The following is a 23,889-nucleotide window of genomic DNA, read 5'->3' on the forward strand; positions in this document are numbered from 1 at the left end:
TGAATTGAGCACACTACTCCACAGCCTGGAAAATCATATTGCCTGGGCACATTGGCAACATCAATAGCCACAGCCTGAAAAGCACTGTTTTTGCTCCTGCACTGTCAACCTGTAACCTACTATTCTGCCAAACTGAAATACTGAGGGACACTGAGGGTTTCATGATGCTGGCATTCAGTCTCTCATCAAGGAGGGATTTTTGTGGACAATTGTGTCCTTGTCCAACTTCCTAGCTGAGCAGAATTTAATTAAAACATGTCTCCTGAGAACACTTGTTCAAATAAGTGTTCAAACAATACTCATCTTGCAGACACAGAACACTAATGGAGCTTTACTCCCTGCCCTTGCCCACTCTGCATTCCCATGTCCTTTGACTTGGCTGCAGCTGTGTATCTGCATAAACTCATCCCTTCAGATTAGGTCTGACAACTCTCTCTTTGACAATAAGTAGAGTCCTTTGAAAGACTGTAAAGCTTGATCTTACCTCTAATTTGGTACATAATTTAATTTGATATTACATTAGGATCAACTCTCAGTTGCATAAAATAAATATTGCCATTGCACATATCATAATGGTTCCCTTGTTAATGATGATGCTGCTGCTGATTGATAAAAATTTGGCAGATGTCCTTCTCCAGATGTACTACTTAAATAGCCATTTAGGACTGAGAATTTCCAATCCTCTGCTTTATAATTTTTACAGTTCTCACCCCTGTACACACTGGGCATTTTACAGAGCACAATTATATAAGAACTTACTCCATTTTAACTGGTTTAGAAAACAAAATATTTCTTTAGAAATACTGCAGGAAACGAAGTGTCATTGGCAGTATTCTGTTGTCTTTTCTATATCTGGCCAGGACTGAAATGGTGGTAGCTGACATTGAAAACAAATTTGCCAATTTTCAGCTGCAGTGGTCTAATGAGTGTTTAAGGGATAACTCATGAGAGAGCTAAAGAAAGGGAGAACTTGCATTCAAGAAAGGTGATTAGTCTTGTGGGTTCCTGTGAAGCATTAACTTGACAGCCATGTTCAAGTCAACAATATTTTTGTTCTTTCCTCCCTACTGAGAGTATTGTTTCAAAAAGGGTCATCAGTTTGCAAATCTGCCATCTATTCACATTGTTTAAAAATCTTACAAGACTCCCATTAGAATAATGGGTCCTGACATATATTTCCTAATTTGCTGTATGATATAACTACTGTGGACAACTATAATAATACTCCAATTGCTGCTTTCAAAAGAGGTTTTTAAAAATTGCTCTATTGATCTGAGACGCAAACTGCATCTGTGAAGGTATAAACAACATGTCCTGTGGGATGGCAACATTAATATTTTATTAATAACTTCTTGCATAGCCTCCTACATGAGCTGTGGAATGTAAAAACAACCTTAATTGAAGCAGAGGAGGAAAAACAGAAAGTGGGTATATAAATAACTTCTGAGAAATATTTAGTAATTTCAAGATTTCATAAGCTGCATTTCTGCTTAAGATACTGGCTTTTAAACTGCAGGTTTGCTGCCCTGCACAGAATTAAAAGGATGCTCATTGCCAAATCAAAACCTGGTCAGTCATTTTCAAGAAAACCAAATTACCTGGTTTGAAGGAGCACATTTGTTGTTTGACATCACATTGTCTATTTTTAGAGGATGCTTTCCCATGAGCATCCACATGCCATTGTTTTACTCAAACAAAAAGAAGGAACTGAGGGTAACATGAACAAAAGTTTGTGGCCATCTCTCTGCAGCAGTGCACAGGCTCAATGCAATATATCTAATGTGTCTGGTAAAATAAAGCTCGCAGCTGAAGGCAAAAGGACTTGAAGGGAAGAGCCAGTGTTCATAAATTAATTGCTTTTTTCTCTTCACTGGCTATATTGAAGGCAGGCACCTTTCAAAGGTCAGTCCAAAATGTCCAATCAATTTTCTCTTAATGGCAATGGGAATGATGGCCACAGATCATATTGCATCTGTACTAGTGATAAGAGCTCTGGATGAGGAAGCAGTGACTTGAACTTTTCCTGAAAGAGTTATGCCAAGATATTGAGAAATAACCAGTAAAAGAGAGAAGGCTGGGCTGATGTGGCCTCTGGGCAGCAAGAGACCTGGGTTATCAAGCTGAAAAGAAGCCTGACTTCACCTTGTGTTTTCAGCATTTAGGGTAGGGGAAGGAGGACAAGGGAACAGTCTGAAGTTTTGTCTCTCCTTTTAGGTCTTGTTTTTGGCTCATATTCAGAGATAATATAATCTGAGAGGTGGGAAAGCTTCATCTGGAACCTCAACTCCAGTGAGCTGTGCTAATTTGCAGGGAAATTGCACCATACTGTGGGAAGAAGAAAGGAGCTGTACAAGGTTAGATAAGACTAGTTTCAGCTCATGTAAGAGCCTGCAGCTTTGTAGACTAAGCTGCAAATTTATGTGGAATGTGCAACATAGCACAAATATGTAAAAAGAAAACCGAATGTATCCCCAAGGGACATTTCTAATGGAAATGTATTGCTTGCTTGTGTATTTTATGTCACTTTAACCAATTAATAGCAGTGGATGCTTCATTTGAAAATAAAGAAGAGGACAAGTGATACTTGAGCCTGATGAACATGATGTCCTCATGCAGAGATAGACAGCCCTGCTCCTCATACACACCAGCACTTCTGTGCTCTGCTGCCAGAAAATACCCCAGTGGCTTCTGACAACTAGGATAGTACCTCTATGGGCTATAGAAATACATCAGAGGGGAGAACAAAGATGTTTTGGAAGTGACAGGAACATTTTCTTCCTGACTGCACCTCTACCTTCAAATCAGCGAAGTGCATATTCCTATAAATTGCAGTGTCTTGAGTTTCCAGCAACCTCAAGAGACTGCATAGCTAAAATCAGGTCCTAATGTGTATATAAATGCATCTTATGCTAAAAGAGCATCTGCTTAAATGTACTCCTATAATGTACCAGTTTACAATAAAAACAGTTTACAATAAAAACATACAAAAGATTTACAGTCATGTCACTGCTCTGGGCTGCTCAGAAAACAGGAAGTAATTTCTGTTCTTAAACAACATATACAAAAAGTGTGTGAGGATGCAAGCCTAATATTTAAAAAGTGACTAAAATTGTTTTTTCTAGGTCTGCTATTGTTGGGTTGGCTTTGTTTGTAACTATGCCATCTCTAGGCATAGGTTCTGGCTCCATTATGCAGTATCATCATGACACAAAAAAGAAACCTTTACATTGTCCTCAGGGACATGGATTCATCATACTCCACAGTGCAATTACCTCTGGGAATATTATAAGGAATGTTTCAGCAAGGCAAAAAGAAAAAGAGTGTGACACAGAAGAAAGTGATTCACCAACAACAGATGCGTGAGCACCAGTGATGCACAGTGATACTGCTGAAGGAAGCTGTTGGAGGTCTTCTGAGACAGCAGCTGATTGGAAAAGCTGATTTCTCATATTATCTCATCAAGATAAAATGTGAATCCTAGAACAAATACAAAGCAGCCACTAGAAACTACTAGCCAAGTGAACAGGTAACTCAAGTATTTGTGGGCTCTGTGGAATGGGGCCCTGCTAGTACACAGAGGACAAAAACTCAACCCTCAGGCTCCTCTGACAGGGAAGTCAGTACATTCCAATTGCTGACAGCCCAGATGATCTGAGTTGCTCAGTAGCACAAGAAAGAAAACATTGACTGCCTTCAGTGTTCTGACTGCAGGCTTGCAGTAGTCCAGGAGATAGAAAATTAAATCAAATTAAATTAACTCCATTTAATCTCATATGGTCTGCAACAAAATGTCCAAAGAAAAGCAAATGGTTTTGGAATCCAAAAGTTTTGGTAGAGTAAGTGATTGATGAAACCCACAAAAAGTTACGAACGTAGAGATAAAACCCTTTCAGTGTTAAATTTGAATTGTAGGTGTTAATCAGGCAAGCCCCAGAAACAAGTCTGAGTGACTTAAGAATTTACTTTTCTCAGACAGAGGTTTCTATCCTACTGGATTCTACTGCAATTCCTTTCAAAATAATTACAGTAGTCTAAATCACCCAGAAAACATTAAATAATTTAAACAAATATTTTATGTCGGAGCACAATATTAGAGCTTGCCCAAGAAACACTTGCCTTGTAGCAAAACTGAGTTGATAAAATAAAACTTACCTCATCCTTCCAGAATCCAGATCCAAAATAAGGACATTCCAGGCTTTCAGAAAAAAAATTGTGCCCTTTCTTTTTCCCAGAAGAGGAAACTTGCACATATTTCTGTGTCTCCTTATAAAAAACCCCATAATTTTGTCTGGAATACTCGCTGCAGCCCTTCCTCCCACAGCCTCAGAATGTCAAAACTGAGGAAATTACTCGGCATAGAAAACAATTTTCTTAGAGGAATGTTTAATGATTAACTAAGTATTGAAGGTTTGAAAATCTGGGTAATTTCAGGAATGGTTGGTAGTGTTCTCTTTGTCTAAGCAATGATGTAGACACAAGGTGCTGTTTGAAAGATGATTAAATTGGGTCTTACATTGCCCCAAAGCAGCACAGATGTGCAAGACTCAAAGGTCATCTGAGTCCTTTCCTTCATTACAGGATCAAGTATAAGCATATTTAATAATCTCTCACTAATGCTTGTCTTCCCTGTTTTTTGTTTGGAAGAACTTCAATAAGAGGGATTCCTCAGCCTTCCAAAACAACCTGAATGGAAGTATTCTCACAGTTATATTTTCCTATTATTGCACCTTGGCCTTTTCATCTTCAGATTCATCTGATTCAACCTTGTCACTTCAGTGGAATTGAGAACAACTGACAACTTTTAAATATTTGAAAAATATCATCCTAACCCCATTTTCTACACTAACTTATTTCCTTCAGTTATCTTCCAAGGATTTTGGGCTTTCTTGGGCACCGATCATTCTTTTTGGTTCTTCTCTGCAGCTTCTCAATTTGTCACTGTCTTTTCTACAAGTGTGCAGCCCAAGGATAAATACAGAAGTACAGCTGAGATATTCCTAGCAACAAGTAGAGCAGAATAATTGCCTCCCATGCCTTATATATCCTTTCTGTTAATTCACCTCAAAATGGGACTGCCTTTTCTGCAATGACAACATATTGTTAATTCAGATACAATTATGCCTAACTGCCATACAGCCACCTAACCAGCCCATATCCATTTTGCGTCTACATATTTGATTTTCTTTCCTGATGGGAGTAATTTGTGCTTGCTGTTATCACTCTATTGACAAATTACATTTGATTAATTTCAAAACATCTCTCAAGTACATTTTGAATCCTTACTATTTCACCCAAAATTCTTGCAACTTCCAGCAAGGTGTCTTCCATGAATTCGCAAATACCCTGTCTTCTGTTGTCTGAGATATCAGTGAAAATAGTGAAGATCACATCTAGGGGGATTTCTTGCATACATCTTGAAAGGATTTATGCAGCTATTTTCTATTTTCACATTACCATAAATTTTGTAAAAATCTCCATCATTCTTGATTATGTAGAAAAGGCTGTATTTGCATGCATTAATTTGCATCTCATACTATCACAGACTCAAACAATAGCTCTGGAAAGTATAAACTTAGCTGTTCATCCTAGAGAGATGCCAAATATGACATTTCACGACAGTTTAATATCAACATCAATCTTCAGTGATGATTGACTTTGCAGAATAAAGCTAATATGCTTGTAATTTATCTTGGAATGTAAAATAATGAGGGATCTGCATGGCAACAGCTAATTGCCATTGGGTGTTATGAAGTGATTCCTCACCTAATTGCCAAATACGCCTAGTCTTGCTATGATAATTTTAAAAGTAATTTGAGAATTTTTACATACTGAAAATGGAATAAATATTTGCATTCAGTTTCTCAGCATTTTTCCTACCCACTCCATCATTTCTCAGATCTACACATAAAAATTTTGTTGAGAAACATACTCCACTATTAATGTGATATAAATTGGTCATAACTATAAGGGAGCACTGAATTGTAGTTTAATTTTATGTTAAGAGATATATTTTTGATTTCAGCTGGCTTTGGTTCAAGCAGTAACACTAAAGTTTACAATCTGAGTATAGGTAATTAGTAGCAGTTGTAAAATTGTGTACATACTCAGCAAGAATTCAAAAATTATTTACATAGGAATTTATAAAAGAGATTTATCAATGGTTGATAGCATAATAAAGCTACTAACTGGATATTTAGTATTCATATAACCATTTATTTTTAGACTATAAATTATTGCAATAAATTCTCAATTTTTGTTATGAGAAAAGAAGAAAAATACTAAGCAGCAGTAGGTAGAAAATACTATGTTGCATGTGCACTGGAAGCTCTGGAGATTCTCAGCTCTGCTAGTTTCACCTACTGATGACATGACATAGGAATACACACCATCACAAGGAGGTCCAATATAGCATATGGGAAAACAGCTGACCTTGAGAAAAAAAGTATTAGATATGGCATGAAATTCAACAATTCAACATGTAAAGAGATGCATTTAGACAACAGTGGGAGTTTTTGTTTCTAATAAGAATCTCAACACAGGAAAAACATGGGGGAGGAGGAGAATCAGACCATGTCTGACAGCCTCAGAGGGCTGTAAAAAGTATGATGGAAAGGCAAGTGTGTACTGAAGCTCTAACCATGCAACTCCGAGTAAAGATAATGAAGTACTGATGTCTCTGTAAAAAGTCCTGGGCACAGTCCATGTCGGACAAATACATGAAATGGTGGTTGAAGACCAAATAATTTTAGCTGAAACATAAGTGAGCAGAAAAAGCTAGCAACAATCAAAGTGGGACAAGAGAACATTGTGGTTTAACTTAAAAACTAACAGGAAAGGGATATCAGTGCAGGGAAATTTTGCCAATAGAAAGAAACTCCCCAAAGAACAAGGAAACAAAACAATCAGTTCTACCAGAAGAACCAGATTATCTCAACAGTCCATGAATACAGCTAGCTTAGATTTCCAAATCATTTTAGCTGGATTGCCAAAGAGTGGTGGTGAAAGGAGTAAAACCCAGTTGGCAGCCAGTCACAAGTGGGGTTCCCTAGGGCTAAGTACTGGGGCAGATCTTAAAACTCCATTTTAAGATCTTAACCAATTATCTGAATGAAGGGCTCAAGTGCACCCTCAGTCAGTTTGCAGATGGCACTGAGCTGGGCTGGACTACTGAGCTGCTGAGGGGCAGAAAGACTCTGCAGAGGGATTTGGACAGCCTGAATCAATGGGCTGAGTGCAACTGGATGAGGTACAGCAAGGCAAAGTGCCAAGTCCTGCCCCTGGGTCACAACAACCCCATGCAATGTTCCAGGCTGTGGCCCAGTGGAAAAGGAGCTGGGGGTGCTGTTTGACAGCTGTCTGAACATGATCCAGCATGTGCCCAGGAGGTCAGGAAGGGCACTGGCCCCTGACCTGTATGAGAAATAGCGCAGCCAGGACCAGGAGAGGGAGTAGCTCCCTGTAGCGGACACTGGAGAGGCCACAGCTTGAATCCTGTGTCCAGTTTTGGCCCCTCACTGCAAGAAAAAACATTGAGGTGCTGGAGCATGTTCAGAAAAGGGCAATGAAGCTGCTGAATGGTCTGGACCACAAGTCTGATGAGAAGTAGTTGAGGGAGATGGGTATGTTTATTCTGCAGAAAAGGAGGCTGAAGGTAGAACTTATCACTCTTCAAGTCCCTGAAAGGATTCTGTAGCCGGGTGGGGGGCAGTCTCTTCTCCAAGGTAGCAAGTGACAGGACAAGATGAAACAGACTCAAGTTACATCAGGTGAGGTTCAGATTGGCCATTAGAAAAAGATTCTTCATCATAAGGGTTATCCAGTACTGGAAAAGGCTATTCAGGGAAGTGGCTGTGTTAGCATCCCTGGATGTATTTAAAATGTGTGTTGCTTAAGGGACATGGTTTAGTAGGGGATTTGGCAGTGTTAGGTTAGCAGGTGGTGTCAGTGACCTTAAGGAGATGGAAATTGATTCTGTGATTCTATGAAAAGTCAGGAATGAGTTTCTGAGACAGTTTTTCAGTGAAACTATGAAGCAAAATATTACACATATTTTTAAAACAGATTTCAATTAATTTTATGTGAGAGTTAGATGGCATGATTGCCTGTGGCAGCAGTGTTGGAGTTGGGGAGTTCATATATGGTGCTAATAACAAAACCCTGAACATTCAATTAAAGGAGCTAATCACACTCCCACTTCATTTACAACAACTAAAACTGAGCAACTGAGAGAAGAATGTTTTGTTTCTAGAAAACATTTATCAAGGAGACAGATCAAAGTACACCAGTTCAGAGCTCTTCTTTGTAGGATCACTGAATCTCTTGAAATGTGCTTCCAGTCTACCTAACCATTTGTTTAAGAGATTATAACCAACTTAACCTGGAACAAGTGACTGACTGGAACAAAACTTACTAGTAGCTTATTATTTGGAACAAAGGCATTTATTCATATTTATGTTTGAAATCTGTTATTGAAGTAAGTGATATATTTTAGAAACAACAATATGACTCAGTTGCATGGAATTTCAAAGGAAACTTTAAAATCTGTTGTCATTTTAAAAAGGATTTTGCTACTTCAGCTACTAATCTATCTACAGATTTCTAGTCATAAAACTGAGGTTTAAAAAAAATCGTGTTTTCCAATGGCTGGACGCAGGATGTACTTTATTTGCATTGACTTTCACATCAGGAAACCATATTGATGAAAAGTTTCTTTTGCTAATAACAGTATTTCAGATTGAATAATAAATTATAAGGAAAAAGAAAACACCTTAAAATCTTTTTATAGAAGATAGTAAATGAATATAGCACAGTATGAATCTCATTGTTCTCCAGCAGCACTTACCTGTTGAGCTGGCAACTCACCAGCAGGTTTATGTATGTAACTTTTTAACACATCTATAGATGCACCGCTACCCTCACAAACAGAGTGACAAAGAGAATATTTTTAATTGAGTGAATGGTTTTTATGCTACTAAACTGGAGCCAATCTTACACAGAATACACGCCAAGAAGTACCTTTTGATATGTTCCATTTAACTGTGACACAGCACTAAGAGCCTTCCCTCCTGGTATGTTCCTATGAAACGTGCAGTGGGTGTGCTGACTCTGTGCACCCTCGCAGGCGTGCCAGCTGAAGGCACCATGGTAACCACGCTGGAAAGTGGCTCTGACATTTAGGAAAAGGCAGCTGGGAGAGACTGCAAGATAGTCATGGAAACACTCAGCCAGCTCTTTCTCCATTAGTTGCTCAGGAGGAAAGTTTTTCCTGGAAACACAGGAGATAAAGTGGTGAACTGACGGTTACTTCATGGAGCTATTAAGAATGTCATGGAGAAGTAGGCAACAAAACCTTTCATGTTTATTTGATAGTGGGAGAAAGGAGAATTTTGTAATGCGAAAGGGAAACAAGTCGTGGCTGCAATCTAAGAGAAGAAATAAAGCAATATGACAAAAAGTGTAAAATGGAAAGGATAGGAAGATTTCTTTTGAGAATGGGATGAAGTGAGGAGACATGGGAAGTCATCCAGAAAAGCTCTTTTTAGCACATGCTCCACAGCTTCTCTAAGAATAAACCAAATGATTTCAAAGGGAACTTCAGATGTGGGATCAAGCCACTGCAAAAGATCATCATCAATTGCTTTCACACAGAGGAGGACAAGTACTGCTCTGATTTTGATCAGATATACATCACATTAGGACTGGCAGGTGTACAGATTTCATCCTGGTGGCTGAATTAGACATGAAAATGTACTGAATCTTTGTGAAGTGGGTATTTACAGCTGAAAACATATGAATGTTTGCATTTTTTAAAGTATGTTCTCGCTCCTTTAGAATGTGCATTACATATTGTCTACTGCCTGTTTGTGCTGGCCACTTTGCATCTGTTTTGGATACTTGGAAAGCAAGTGAGATACAGATTAAACAGGTAATGTGCTAGTGCTCTACTCATACACATCACAGCCCTACTGTAAAGGTAGCTTTCAAGAAATTACATTTGAATAATAATAATAAAAAAGCTTTTAGCTTGCAATTTTTCACTGACTAGGACACCAGCCATACAAGATTTGCTTTCCTGAAAAACAACAGGAAAAGATAACAGAGATTGATCATACTGTGCTGTGTATATGCAAAGTGGCCAAAACATGCACAAGCAGGCAGAAAATCCACTCTGTTCTGAAACGGAAGAAAATAATTTATTAATCATTGACCCATTATTTGTAAATACTCCAGGGACAACATTTTTTCAGTTTTCCCCTTTCCATTACTCATGCAGGGTAATAAAAAATTGGGCATTTGTTGTTGTGGGCTTGTTAATGCCACTAATGCAGTAAAAATAATTGCAACCAGTCTATAGACATGCACTCAAGCCCTGAATTGGCTCCTTGCACAGCTAGGCAAATATCAGAAGTTGGGAAACAAATTTCCAAGTCTTTACATGTAAATGATTCCTTCTTTTTTCTAGCATTCAACACATTATCCCTCTCTTTGCTTTTACATTTTTAATATCGTAATTTTCTTAACTACTCTCTGAAAACATCTCTTGTTAACACAGTTTTCATCAGATAAAGTGCACTGACAGAGGAGCCACTGACAGAGGAAAAATATCTTAGGTTTCAAATGCAGCATCTATGATAAAGGATGAAAGAAGACAAGTCAATTGTTTCTGTGGCTCCTAAAACAGGATCAATGCCAGGCAATATCAGATCAAGCCACAGTTTACTCTCCTATAAAGAAAGCTGTTGGAACAGACCAGAAAGAGGCCACCACAGCTTGTATATGGAGTTTGTTGCAAGCCCAACTATTGAAGTATAGCAGGAACCAGGTAAAAATGTATGCAGTGAGACACGGCTTCTCACAAACAAGAACTTGTGCATTTTTCACAGCTGGAAGAGATGCTCAGAACTGAAATTCTGTGATTCTGGCATTCGAATGATTGAGGGAATAGTTTAACTGATAAATCTAGTGACAAATGCTGATTATTCCAAGACAGAAATGACGATGGGTTTCCCTAGTTTCTCAAATTGAAAAGTGAAAAGTTTTTGGTTTTTGTTTTTTTCTGGGGGGGGGAAGTTATAACATTTGAAGATGAAATTCCATAGTACAGCACAAACATTTGTTTACAGTCATTTGCAGTAACTTAGCATTCAAAATTTACAAACTGAAATAGCATGTCCTGCCCCTCCTATGCCTTCCTCAGCTAAGTGAAGCACACTTGCAATGTGCCAAGATGACATCACTCCCTGAGCTTGTGGAGGCTGTGGCTTCACAGAATGACAGAATATGGTGAGTTGGAAGGGACCCTCCAGGGTCATTGAGACCAACTCCTGGCACTGTGCAGGAATCACACCATGTGCCTGAGAATGTTGTCCAGATGCTCCTTGAACTCTGACAGGCTTGGTGCTTTCACCACTTCCCTGAGGAGCCCATTCCAGTCCTCAGGGGCACCTGAGCCTTGCATTTGGTAAGTGATCCCCACCTTCCTACTGCAGCATAGATTGAATGCATTTGTAAATGAGAAATCATTCAGTAGTAGGTGCGTAAGGATACTTTTATGATCATTTTGAAGTGCAAAGAGGCTTAACTAGAGGCTGCAGTCTGCTGTGAGATAGTCAAAATTTGATTTTGCCATTTTACTTTGGTATATTCCCAAAGAAAGCAATCCTATAAAAGCTTTTCATTTCCAAATCCATTTACTTAATGGGAAGTTTCTACATCTTTCTGACCTCTGAACAGACCTTGGCATAACAGCAGTGCCACCATCTGTGCAGATATCCCACACTTAAGATTTCTGTACTTCAGAAACCAACCTTGCATTTGAAAAATCTGGATGATGCTCAGAAAAAGTTGCTGTACACTTTGTGAAAATGGTTTTCTTTCTTTATAGCATTAGAGGACTGAAATGCAGGAAGGAACAGTCTTACCTGAGTTTCTTACCGGGAAACTTTGGAAAATTGATCACTTTAATATTAATTGAAATAAAAATGCTATAATTTAGCAGCGGTGAGACAAATATGAATACCAACATGCAGTTCTTCACACCTGCCCTACAAACATCCAATTTCAAAAATTCCATGACTTTGGTGTTCAATTCTCTTACTTCCTCCCCAAAATCCCTTGAAAAGTTTTCCACTTGGTTTATCCCGAAAATATTACTGAATAAAATAAAAATAAATTCCACTTTGCTGCTAATAACTTTCTACTGCTCAAAGATCAGCTTCTTGTAAACAGACTTCTGAACCATGTCATTTTCTACGAATTCAAAATCCACAAATATACTGAATAGACATCTTCTTTGTGTTGAATAACATGCTTTGTACTGTAGATTCAGTCAGTGCACCCAGATATCTTATAATGGATTTCTTGATGGCCAGAAATGCCAGCATGTGGCTTCTCACTTGAAGACACCTTGCCCCTTTGACGCAAACAAACACGTAACCATGTAATTTCTCCTGTGGAATCATAAGCTTTCTCAAAACAGTAACAGTGTAATAGACTTTTTAATTAGTGATCCTGTGAATTTAGTGACGAAAGACTGGAAGCATGAGTGGCTGTATAATCTGGGGGTTATTAATACATGTAAAGAGCTGCCATGCAAGAAAGCTATGACAGCCCCTGAAGCATAAGGTCTAATAAAAGAGAAAAGACCCTCTGCAGAACTATTTTTATGAGTTAATAAAAGAGAGTATGTTATTTTCATTTCTTATGCAGTGGCCTTTATTGAAGGAACCCACAGAGCCCAAAAGCACAAGCTTTTCTTTATTACCCCAAACGGATACAGCACATCAGTTATGATTATACCTGGTGAATAGAAAGCACAAAATTATGTATTTGGCAGGAGGTTATAAAAAGACTAGATCTTCTCATGAAGTTATGCCGATACTGCCTGCCATGGTAGCTACTTTGCAAGGAAAAAAAAAATTAACTTAATTTGGTATGCATCTTCTACCCAGAACATGGTTTTATCAAGTCACTGAAAGCAGAAGGTTCATCAACTTGGAGATGTTTCAGTCTGGTCTGGCAGATCTGTCCATTAAAGCAGACGGTTCAGCAGGCAGCTACTGGATCCCGCTTCCAGCAGGCTCCTGCTGGTGCATCCCACTCTCCCACACAGGCTGACTGTCAGGATTTGGCTCACAAGATGGCTCATCTATCATGCTGCACCCTGGGAGGTGATGGCCCAGACCCAGACCCCTGCCCTTCCCTCCTGACTCCTTTGCCCTGCTCCTGGAGCTGCCTCACAGGAGCATGCACCATGCCCACGCTCACACAAACTCATCAGCACAGCCTCTCCAACACCATTGCTGCAGGGCAGGGAGCAGCACCTGCATGCCCGACCATGTCCATGCTCCCAGCAGATGGCTGCTGAACAGAGACAGGGTGAGGATGAGGGGAAAGACTCAAATTTTCCACTTTACCTGGACTGAACTGGTGGCTAGCAGAAGCAGCAGACATTTTACAGAATAAGCAGAGTTAGCTGCCAGTGTTAAAATCATTCTGTTGAGCCACAGCTGAGATAGTGTAGATCCTTGCTCACTTTTTAGGCTGAGTGAAAAGCAAAATACACCCATGCATTGTTGTGGATATAAGCAACAGCATATTTTTCCATAAACTTAATGAGAAGTGGCTTTGAAATGGAATCTCCTCAGTATTGAAATACGAGAGAACATTTGAAATTAAAATATTAGTTCTTGTTTGGGCAAGAAAGAAAATTGCATCTTGCCAGTACCACTGAAAACAAAGGCCATTTTATTTCTGAGCCAAACTACAGGCATAAAAATTTGAAGCAATTACAGCACATTTATAAGACTTGGGGTGGGAAACCCAGCCTTTTAAATAACAGCTGGAGTTTTGTCTGTGTAGCAACAGTAATGGGAATTATAAACCAGGGGAGTATCTCCAGGACGCTGTTGAATCAGACACAAAAAGGTAACAATTCCAGGTTTACCAAGCTTGTTTAGTTAGTTCAACAGGGGAGCAAAACAAAGAAATCATTAAATTTAGGCATCATTACTGAAGGAAGTATCGATGCAAGTGCCAGAAAAGCATTATCACTATACATTACTACTGAGAAACAGCAGATTAAAAAAAAATTATCAGGAAATATCTTAATTAATAACCCTGATGGAATGAGTTGTGTGTGGGCCAGCAGTGTGACTTTGCAGTCAGGAAGATAAACGCTGTCCTGGGCTACCTTAGGAAGAATGGAGCCAGAAGGATGAGGGAAGTGACTTTTCCTCTCTATTGCACACCACTGAGGTGACATCGAGAATGCAGGGTTCAGTTTTCATTTCCTCCAGAACCCAATATGAGATGGATATTTACAAACCAAGGGCCACTGAGATGGTCTGGGGGCTGGAGTACATCATGTACGAGGAGAGCCTGAGGGACCTGAGTTTGCTGAAACTCAAGTTGAGAGGGAACTTAGCTGAAGTCTACTACTCTGTAAACGCAATCTATAGAGCAGTGCACAAGGAAAAGGTGAGAAGCAGTAAGATGTACTGAAGCTGAGCAAAAGGAAAAAATATTTTCAAAATAACAACGGAACACATTGACCAAACTGCAGTATTTCCCTCTTTGGAGATTTTCAATACTTTTCCTGTTTCAGATGTGAAGTTTGTTCCACTTTGAACTGAGGCTGGAATTACATGATCTCCAAGAGCCTCTTCAAACCTAAATTATACTGTGATTCCATGACTCACGATACTTCTCCTCAGAGAAAAAGGAAATATTATTCAGATTCTGCTTGCAAATAATAAAAAATGTTCTTTCAATACCATCAGAACAATCAGCTTATACCAAAATTACCCTTTCCTCAAGATCAGAGTGGCCAATATTTGTAAGGCAATAGTGGAAAAGCATATCACATAATAAATTGCAGTGCAGGCTGAACATAACACTGCTGCATGGTGAGACAAAGAACACTGATCTGATTATGGTATTCATTTACATAGAAATTAAGTTTAAAAGATGTTTAAAACCCTTGGTTTTGCTAATTCCTGGAAGACTGTTTAGAATCTCTTGCTTTTAACAAATTTCAGCTGTGTTTTTTTTTTCCCCTAAACACATAACTTGTTTGTTGTGAGTAAGAACCAAAATCCCAGGAGTGAAACCCAACAGAAAGACATTTCACTGAGGAAAGAAAAAATTAAATCTTTCTTGTGGTATCACTTGCCAGTTTTACATTTGAACTTTTAGACTTGGAACCTTCGATGGACTACTATCAACCAGCCATACTAAAAAAAACCCCTAATATCAGAACCAGAAAACAGCACTATGTAATTCCTTCTGTCAAAAACAATGTAGATTAGCAAAGCACCAAAAAAAGAGTAATCTTCACCTCTATGACAGAAAGTAACTGAAGCTCATATTATTTGGTTTATGCTTTTAAGTAATATGTGAATGACTAAACTTAGTGGTACAGTTAAATATTGTCTAAATGACTTTTGTTTATCAATTAGTACATAACTGATTTAAAGAAATCAAATTTTCACAGTACACCGGGTTTTTCTACAATGAAAAATGGCTGGATTCACTTTTTGCTATATGATACCATTTTAAAATATTAATGGTATTTTCTATAATTACTGTGAGTTCTTTAATGAAAAACACAATCAAAGGTTATTAAAATAGTTTTTACAAGGCTAACTTCAGGATCCTCTTATTCCAGAAAAACTTGGATGCATCTGTAACAATAACTTGCACCTTCCAATTCTTTAAAAGTATTTGTTAATGGAAATACATGCAAAGCTAGGACACAAAAGATTAAATTTATGCTTGCAAATGCAGATTTTGTTAATGCCTTAAAACAGAGCTCTGAGAAGTATTACCAAATGTTTCCAGTAGCATTTATGACATCATTATACATTTATCCAAGACTCAAAACCTGATGATGACTCACATTGATTTCCAGCACATGAAATTGCTTTATTGCGTAACTTCACCTCCAGAAATTGGATGATTCTAGCAAGTAGAACTCTCTAGTTCCATTATACTTTCACCTCACAGCATCATCCCGGTAAAGGAGTATATTGAACCACTGTGGCTAACGTATTTAAAAGTTCTTATTTGATAGAGAGAATTACATTGCTCAAGCTCAGGTTAATTTACGAGCCAGTTGGATTTCTCTTACCTATGGTGGATTAGACTCTACGGGCTCAGGATCCCCAGGCCCATTCAAAACACTTAATTGGCACATTCAGTCTAATTTTTCACCTCCAATGAAATTTTTCACTTTCAATGAATTTTTTTTCGCTTTCAGCCTTTCAGTGAGAAGGTTATAAGACAGTAGAATATAACTGGTGTCCGAGGAAGAAATGTACTGGCAAAGCCATTTCGAAGTGTGCGTGTTGGTCTGTGCCTCACAACCATAATAAGCCTCTGTGCTCAGTACAGTGCTTATACATATAGTACCTGATATCACTTGCCTCAGGAATAAAAGAATTTAAATTATTAAGTGAAGGAGATCAAAACCAATGCGTTTCAGTGTCTAGACTTCTGTGCCTCCAAAACACAATGTTAAAATCCGTAATTTTTTTCACATTCACGAAGGCTATCTTTTTATCAGTAAAAGCTGGGTTTGTGTATTCCACCTTATGCCATGAACGTGGTATTTCAGCAAAACGTCCCATAACACTCAGCTTGCAAACAGTTGCTAGCCCTGAGTGCCTGATTAACATGCAGCCTTCCCCAAGAGCTTTGAATATCCATTTCTGAGCACAGCTGCAGTCAGCTGTTTAGGAATGCTGGGGGCACACAGAGCTTGTGAGGCAGCAGGAGCAGGGCAGGATGCACCTGGAGCAGCAGGGAGTGCTAGGCAGGGCTCACAGCGCTTAGCAGGGCTCCTGCACACGGAGAATGGGGAGAGAGGCTTTGCCAACTGGGCAGCCACTACAGCAAAGCACAGGAGTTGAGATGACTATACACAGGTATCTCACACGTTAAGGGAAAGAAACAACAGGTGTGGATCGTCTGACATGCCAAATCTGTGCTATTTTTCCATACAAAATATCCATTAAGGGTGATGTGTGAATGTTGCAGCAGCTGCACGGTGCGTGGGTGCTCCATGCAGCCTAGGAAAGAGCTATATCCTCTGATATCCTAAACAAACCCCATTTGCTATCCTTTAAAGATTGCCCTCTGGTCACCAGGAAACCAGATTTATCCTTGTAATCCTGTAACTACAATATTAAAACATGGGTTGACTTTGAACATGAAATACTGTATTGATTGATCTTATGCTTGAATTTTGCACTACAATCTGTGTAAGTGGGAATTTTCATTATAAATCTCATTTGGAAGGGTTTATGACTAGCCCATTTTAATCCTCTCTAGGCTTAAAACTTGTTAGATACGTTTCACACTAGAAGATAAAAACTGTCTAGAAAATGAGAAAGAAATAAAGAGAATGGTGTAATTTTCCTGAACTACAGGAACATATTTTGAATCAAATTTATGAAAGCCTGAAATTTTACAGTCCTTATTTTTCATAGTTTGGTATTTCCGAAACAGTAACTTAAGCAATTTAAAATGTAAGAGCCTACACACATCCCTAAGAACCCACTTCTGAACACTGGGCAAGAGACAACTAGGATAAAATTACCTTTTCAGTATTACTGAAAGCACTTGACTTATACACAAGAACATAAGAGGCTCATTGTGAATTTGCCATTGTTCTTCTTTAATGAGGCAATGGTCATTAATAATTTCAGTGTATATCTTACTCATGCAAATGAGAGAGACAAAGTGAGGTTTTAGGAGAGTCAGGGTGGGACATGGGAAGGATGCTTAAGTGCTCACAAGCACAGGGTAGAAGTTTATATGCAGTATAGAGAGAGCTTCTTTCCCACATAACGTGCTGTGCCTTGCTTCAGCCTTTCTGAATGCTTTTCAGATTTGCTAGAACAATAATATTGAGATGATTACAATTTACTGGCCCAGCCTTCATCAAATAAGTCAGGCCTCGGGTTGATGTGTTAAGGATGAGGACTTCCTCTTTCCAAAAGTAATTGATATAATCTATTACTAAGTAGATTAAAGTACTAATCTAAATAGATGAAAATACTCTCCTATTGTAAAGTTCCTGTATTTTTCAGATTCCATATCGTACACTTCAGCAATTGTTTAGGCATATGGCAAGTGGTATACAGACACATGAGGCTCTTAAAATTGTAACAATGAACGTGTAAATATCAAAGTGAAATAAGTTTTCAATAGACAGTTTGCTTACCTGTATATGACCAATCAATCTCTTCAATCAATTTCCTCTGTTGTCTGTAGTATCCATACAGCAAATCTGAAAAATAGTAGTAATTTACAATATTAAAACCAGAAGTCTCACAGGACCTTGAAGTGTTGATGACGTGCTCCCCTCCAACAAGATAATCACTGTTTTAATTAGTGGTGAGTAATTTACTTTGCCCTAATCTTGGACCTCAAATGGTAAGTACTGGCTAAACAGAATCTAAATATAATTAACACTGTAGCATATTAAGGACACAAGCAAAGCAAACAGAAGATTTCCAAGATAAATATAATGAATGAAATATTCTAAAATATAATTACATTGTGTTCTATCATAGGCATATTTATAGACAAAGTATAACTTATACGTCCATAAATTTGATGGAGAGACAAGGTTAGATACTAGTTGCTTTTAAATTACATTTTTCTAGAGAAAAATACCTAGCTATATAAATGCTCATTGACTTACTCTGAATAAGCTTCATTGTTATTCTCTTTATCCCAGTCCTAGGGCAATTCTAGCAACACACTGATACGGGCAAATAGATGCCTATGCCCCCTAAGAATTACTAAAGCACGTAAATTGCAGAGTCATGCTTTTCTGAGATCATCATTTCAAAACCCATAGTGTTAACCAACCTCACTACTGTTCTGGAGAAGTACAGTACACCTTATCTAAGAAATATTTGCCCTCAAGTATGTTGAACACATATATGGATTGCTTCCTTGAGAAAATGCCACAGAATTCTGCTCATACTCTGCAATAAATAATTTAATGAAACAGCTTTGTAACACTAATTTCTTTTTCTTTCATGCAGAAATGTAGTACTGATTACAGGATGTTAAATCGTAATTGCTATTTGCAAGTATACATGTTTGTGTGTCTTACAGTGACTGAAGTCTATGTTTAATACATTTTACCAGACTTCTATTTCCTCCATGGGATGTGATTGTCCTTCAATATTTTTTCTTTTCTCCTTCTCTCTCCCTGCCAAAAAATACCAAACTATCCCTTGCAACAATTCACAACATTCATTCCTGACTGAGATCAAACCTCACAGGTAAGGAAGGGCAGTGGAAAAGGATTTACATGCACCTAAGTAGTCTTTGGATCTCATTTCCAAGTCAATGTGCATTGTGCCTGCTCCTTCAATAAATTATGGAAAAGAAAGCTGTGTAAATTGTGATTCATAACTGTTAGTTGATGTCTCCAGTTTCCTCCTTTATTCATTGTCCTCTCAGTTGTTACTTCCCATCCATTGAGCAGTCACATGCAAACTAAGCCTGGGCATGAGGGCTTCCCACTACTTTTTAGATTTCACAGGGAGTTCTGATGAACAAAGAGTGATAGTTTCAATGAATAAGAAAATAAAAGGGCAAGGTTCACTTTATTTGGTGCGTTACACACTTAAAGACCCAGCAAATATTACAGGAAATCTTTAAAGATTCCAGGAGGTGTTAGGAGTTGATACACCCTCTTTCCTGTGTTATTTGCCAGCTGTGTGTCCAGTCCCTACACAGCACACTCACAGCCATGAACCTTCTTGCATCTGCAGGGACTCTCAGTGGTTTTGATCTTGTTCCTTTACACTTTAAATATGTGGCAAAAACTGGGGAAGAAAAGCAAATTTCATCTGGGAAATGACTGAAGATTCATAGCTAGCATGAGTGGTGGAGGAAAGTGCTGTGTGAGTGTGAGGTCAAGCCATGCAGCAATTGTTCCTTTGAGCTGCTGGTGTAAATTGCCCTAAGAAACACAACCATGCATTCTATTGCTGTGTAAACTGTCCGTGTTAAACAGCTAACATATAGAGACCAGCTGGAAGGAAATAATTTTATTTCTTAGCTTACTTTATTTAAAGCAATGAATCAACATCCCTTTGCAGATGATAATGACAATAGGTACTTCTGTTTAAATTTAAATATTTAAATTCCATGTGTTTAATTTAAATGAAGATGGGAAGAACATCTTCCAAAAGAAAAAAAAAAAAAAGGCAAAACTGATGTCAAGGTTGTGGTTTTATATGTAAATCTATGATACTGATTGAACTTGATCAGCTTGACAGTCTGCATGACTCCTGTGACACTGACTGACGTCTTCAGCCAGCGCCTAAAATAGATTGAATTTCTTGGATGAGGTGCTGCTTTATGAAGCAAAAAATACTAAATATTCTTTTTTGTTTCCAGAAAGTGATTGAACATGTATCCATAAATTGTTGATTTATTCACAGAACAGGGCAGCTTGGTTTTGGGATCATGTTTTAAACAGTTTTATGGTTATATTTCTATGCCTATTAAGGAGAAATGCATGATATCATTAAATGCTTTCCCCCTCCCTCTTTTACTACACTCCTTCAAAGTCATTTTTTTCTGTGTGAGGCTCTAAGACTTATGTTCTTTTTATATTCTGTCGAAACAATAGGTGCCCCAGTGCCCAAGGCCCGTGAAATCAGAAACAATGATGACAAATGCTCCCCTGCTAATCATGGGTAGCATGACTGGGTGATTTGTGACTGACCCTGTCTCATGCTCAGTCACAAGGGCAAAGAGATCTCTTAAAGCATAGTTCTAGGTTAAAGCACAGTTCTAGGAGTAATAAGATCTTACAGAACCTTTTTCCTGTTTAAACCAGATTTTCTTCTTTCTGACATTTCTTCTTTTGTACCTACTGGACTCAGATGCATTTCTTTTGATATCGTGCTGTGAATGAAACACTCTAATCCTCAATAAATTTATGCCTATCTAAAGGTGAAAAATTATTAGCTTTAATGATTAACAGAAAGAACTGTATGTGAGGGAGATCCGGTTGATTTGACAATCTGTGCCAGAAAAAAGAGACATAGAAGAAGAAATTGGACCTTAAGCTTCTGTTGGTGAATTCTGTTGGAGAAATTCCTCTCAGAGATGCTGAGGCAACACGCTCCAAGTATCCACCAGAGATCCCTCTCCTAAGCCTTGGCATAAAAGGGCTTTCTAAGGACAGTGCTTCGAGAGTGTGGAGATGCTGCACTCAACGTGCTGCTTTACTATACAGGATACAAGCTCAGGCATAATCTGGGACTGACACTTAGAGCAGAATACTGTAATTTTACCTTTTCTGTCCTTTCTGCCAGAGCAGTGTCAAGATATACCAGCTGCCAGACTCAAGAGGCAAAAGGGACAAGCTCCTTGAGGATTTACCTCCACTCAGCCTGAACTTGTGAGATGAACCTGCAGTGGAGCTGGCATTTATGAGATTCTGGCACCGGAATGATTTATTTATGGGAACTGGGACACATTAAGTAATGTCAGCATCGGTGAGATCTACAAATAGGACACTGGTGCTCTGCATGTACAGCATGAGTACACATTATGAACTATGCATTTAGATTACAAACATGATTTGGTCCTGGGATACATGCCCATTCAATAATTTCCTCTTAAAATATAATTTGAGAGCAAAAAGGATAGATTCTAAAGTCATAAGCATTCATCTGGTATAAGTGGATAATGGCAACACAGTATAGTAATGGAGATAAAGGCTTTGTTGGTATTAAAATTCCAATTTACATGGGGAAGATTCAAAGCATGGTTTTTAGGCCAAGGAAGTGCACAGGAACTCTCAGAATACCAGCAAGGATGAGCAATCACTGAAAGCTGCAATAATCTTCTCTTCTAGAAACACAGAAGCTCTTGTTTCAAGCAAATTGTGTCTCATGAGAGCTCAGCTACGTACACCTGGTATTACTGACAGCAGAACTGGGAAGCTATGAATATCAGAGGATTACACAGGTTTGGAAATATTTAAAAATCCGTGAAGGAGAAATCCACAAACGCTTATTGAACACAATGACAACACTTTTGGCTCACTAAGTCTGTTGATGAAACTGGGAGGATTATACTGGGAAATTCTCGTTGCATATTTGCCCTCTTTTAATCCACTTGCCTTGTCAGTTGGCATCGGTCATTATCGAAGACAGGTTATCAGGCAAGTGGCTTATTTGTAGATTAAGATACACATATCTTCACTGGGGAAGAATTAGGAACTGTAGAACAAACTGAAATGGTATGGTAATAGCAATGCTTATACAGGTTTAGCTGAAAGAGAATCTGTGCACGGCTAGTGGCTAGGAAGTGCGACACCAGACAAAATTGCTGCAAAGAAGTCAAAGAGAGGAAGACAAACTGTAAAAATGGCATAATAATAGATTTTTTAAAAGAAGATACATGTAACAAAAGAGATGCTCGGTGCTTGTCAAATATGAAAAGAATACAATTATATAGATTGGATAGAGTTTCCTTACATGGGTTCTGATTCTGAGAACATTAAACAGAGGTAAAACTGCACAAAATCACTTCTGATGATAAATGGATTGCTTCTTCCACAATTTTAATTTACTTATTTTAACCTCTTTCAGTGACAGGAAGGTCACAGGAATCCATGTCTCTATCTTTCATCAATCTTATGATGGTGTAGCTTCATTGCCTCAAGTGAAGTAACAGTAATTTATACTGACAGAGGAAATGAGAAGATTCAGAGCACAACCTGGTAACAGTCTTGAAGTTTTAAAAGACAGTAGCTAACTACAAATCCCTTTAAATTATCTACATTTACATGAATAAGGTCTCCCTCTTATGAACGTATTTCATTCTGTAATGCCATCTGCAAAATTCTTAACACAAAAATACTTTAATAACCCACCTCTACAATTTCATATAGTCTTTTTCCCTGAACATGAGAGTGTCTAAGTCTTCTGTCAAGACCTGTCTGAGAATTCTCACATTCTTAGTGAAATTTAATTTTTTTTCTTTTTTTTTTTTTTTACCTACAGTTTCTTCTGTGTAGGCTTATTACAGGCTTTGGTACATGATTTGGTATATACAAAGAGAGTCATTCCCTTCCATCACACTTGAGTGTAGGCTGCTCCTTCCAATACACATTGACAAGTGAGATTTTTCCTGCACTAAATATAAAGCCAAAATAAAACTCTTCTTAAAATTTGGCCATTGTTGTGTTTATTTACTAACAGAAATTGTGTTTAAGTTTAAAAAAAAATAGAAGAAAAAGTAGAAGAAAAAGATTGACTGTTTTAATTTAAAAGTAGTTATTATTAAGCACCAGAGAATTAATACACACACTGCTTACTTCACCTGTCACAACTTTACAATTAATAGTTCCATGAATTAAAAATATAATACCTATGGCATCAACTCAGGTTTATAAACCACATTTAATCACAGTTTTCCAACACATTTGTACATGCACAGGTCACATGGGCTCCAGTTTGACCAATTTAGGTTCTACTCCTCTGGAATTTTACATGCTGAGGTTTAGAGTGGCCCTGAAATTCCTTAGCAGCCAGTGGAAACTGGGAGGGATACTCTAGGGTATGATTCAACATGGTTAAATTACAGGCTTCCACCTTCACTCTGACTACAGATAAAGTAGTAGGAAATGTCAGATGTCTCCTTTCACTTGGGATCTTGTACACCCAAATGGTCTGATAGAGCTCAGCCTCTCACAGTTGAAGCATTGAACCTTCCCAACAGTTGAAGCATAATCTATAGCAAAATTTGAGGTTTCTCTGGTCACTGACATAGCCTTCAGGTGTCTGCTCACGGAAACCAAGATAACAAGAAAGCTTTTAGATGGGAGGCTGGTACTTACCA

At 38.2% G+C, this 23,889-nt stretch overlaps 1 protein-coding gene across 1 annotated transcript in view; it reads right to left on the reverse strand.

Annotated features, from left to right (window-relative positions):
• Positions 1-23,889, reverse strand: part of PTPRZ1 (protein tyrosine phosphatase receptor type Z1) — a 126,342-nt gene that overhangs the window by 70,755 nt on the left and 31,698 nt on the right. Inside the window, exon 2 of the mRNA XM_062492500.1 lies at positions 18,227-18,292. Coding sequence (XP_062348484.1) covers positions 18,227-18,292 — 66 coding nt within the window. The remainder of the gene's footprint in view (positions 1-18,226; positions 18,293-23,889) is intronic.

The sequence above is a fragment of the Cinclus cinclus genome, chromosome 4 (genome assembly GCF_963662255.1).
Source record: "Cinclus cinclus chromosome 4, bCinCin1.1, whole genome shotgun sequence".
NCBI lineage: Eukaryota > Metazoa > Chordata > Aves > Passeriformes > Cinclidae > Cinclus > Cinclus cinclus.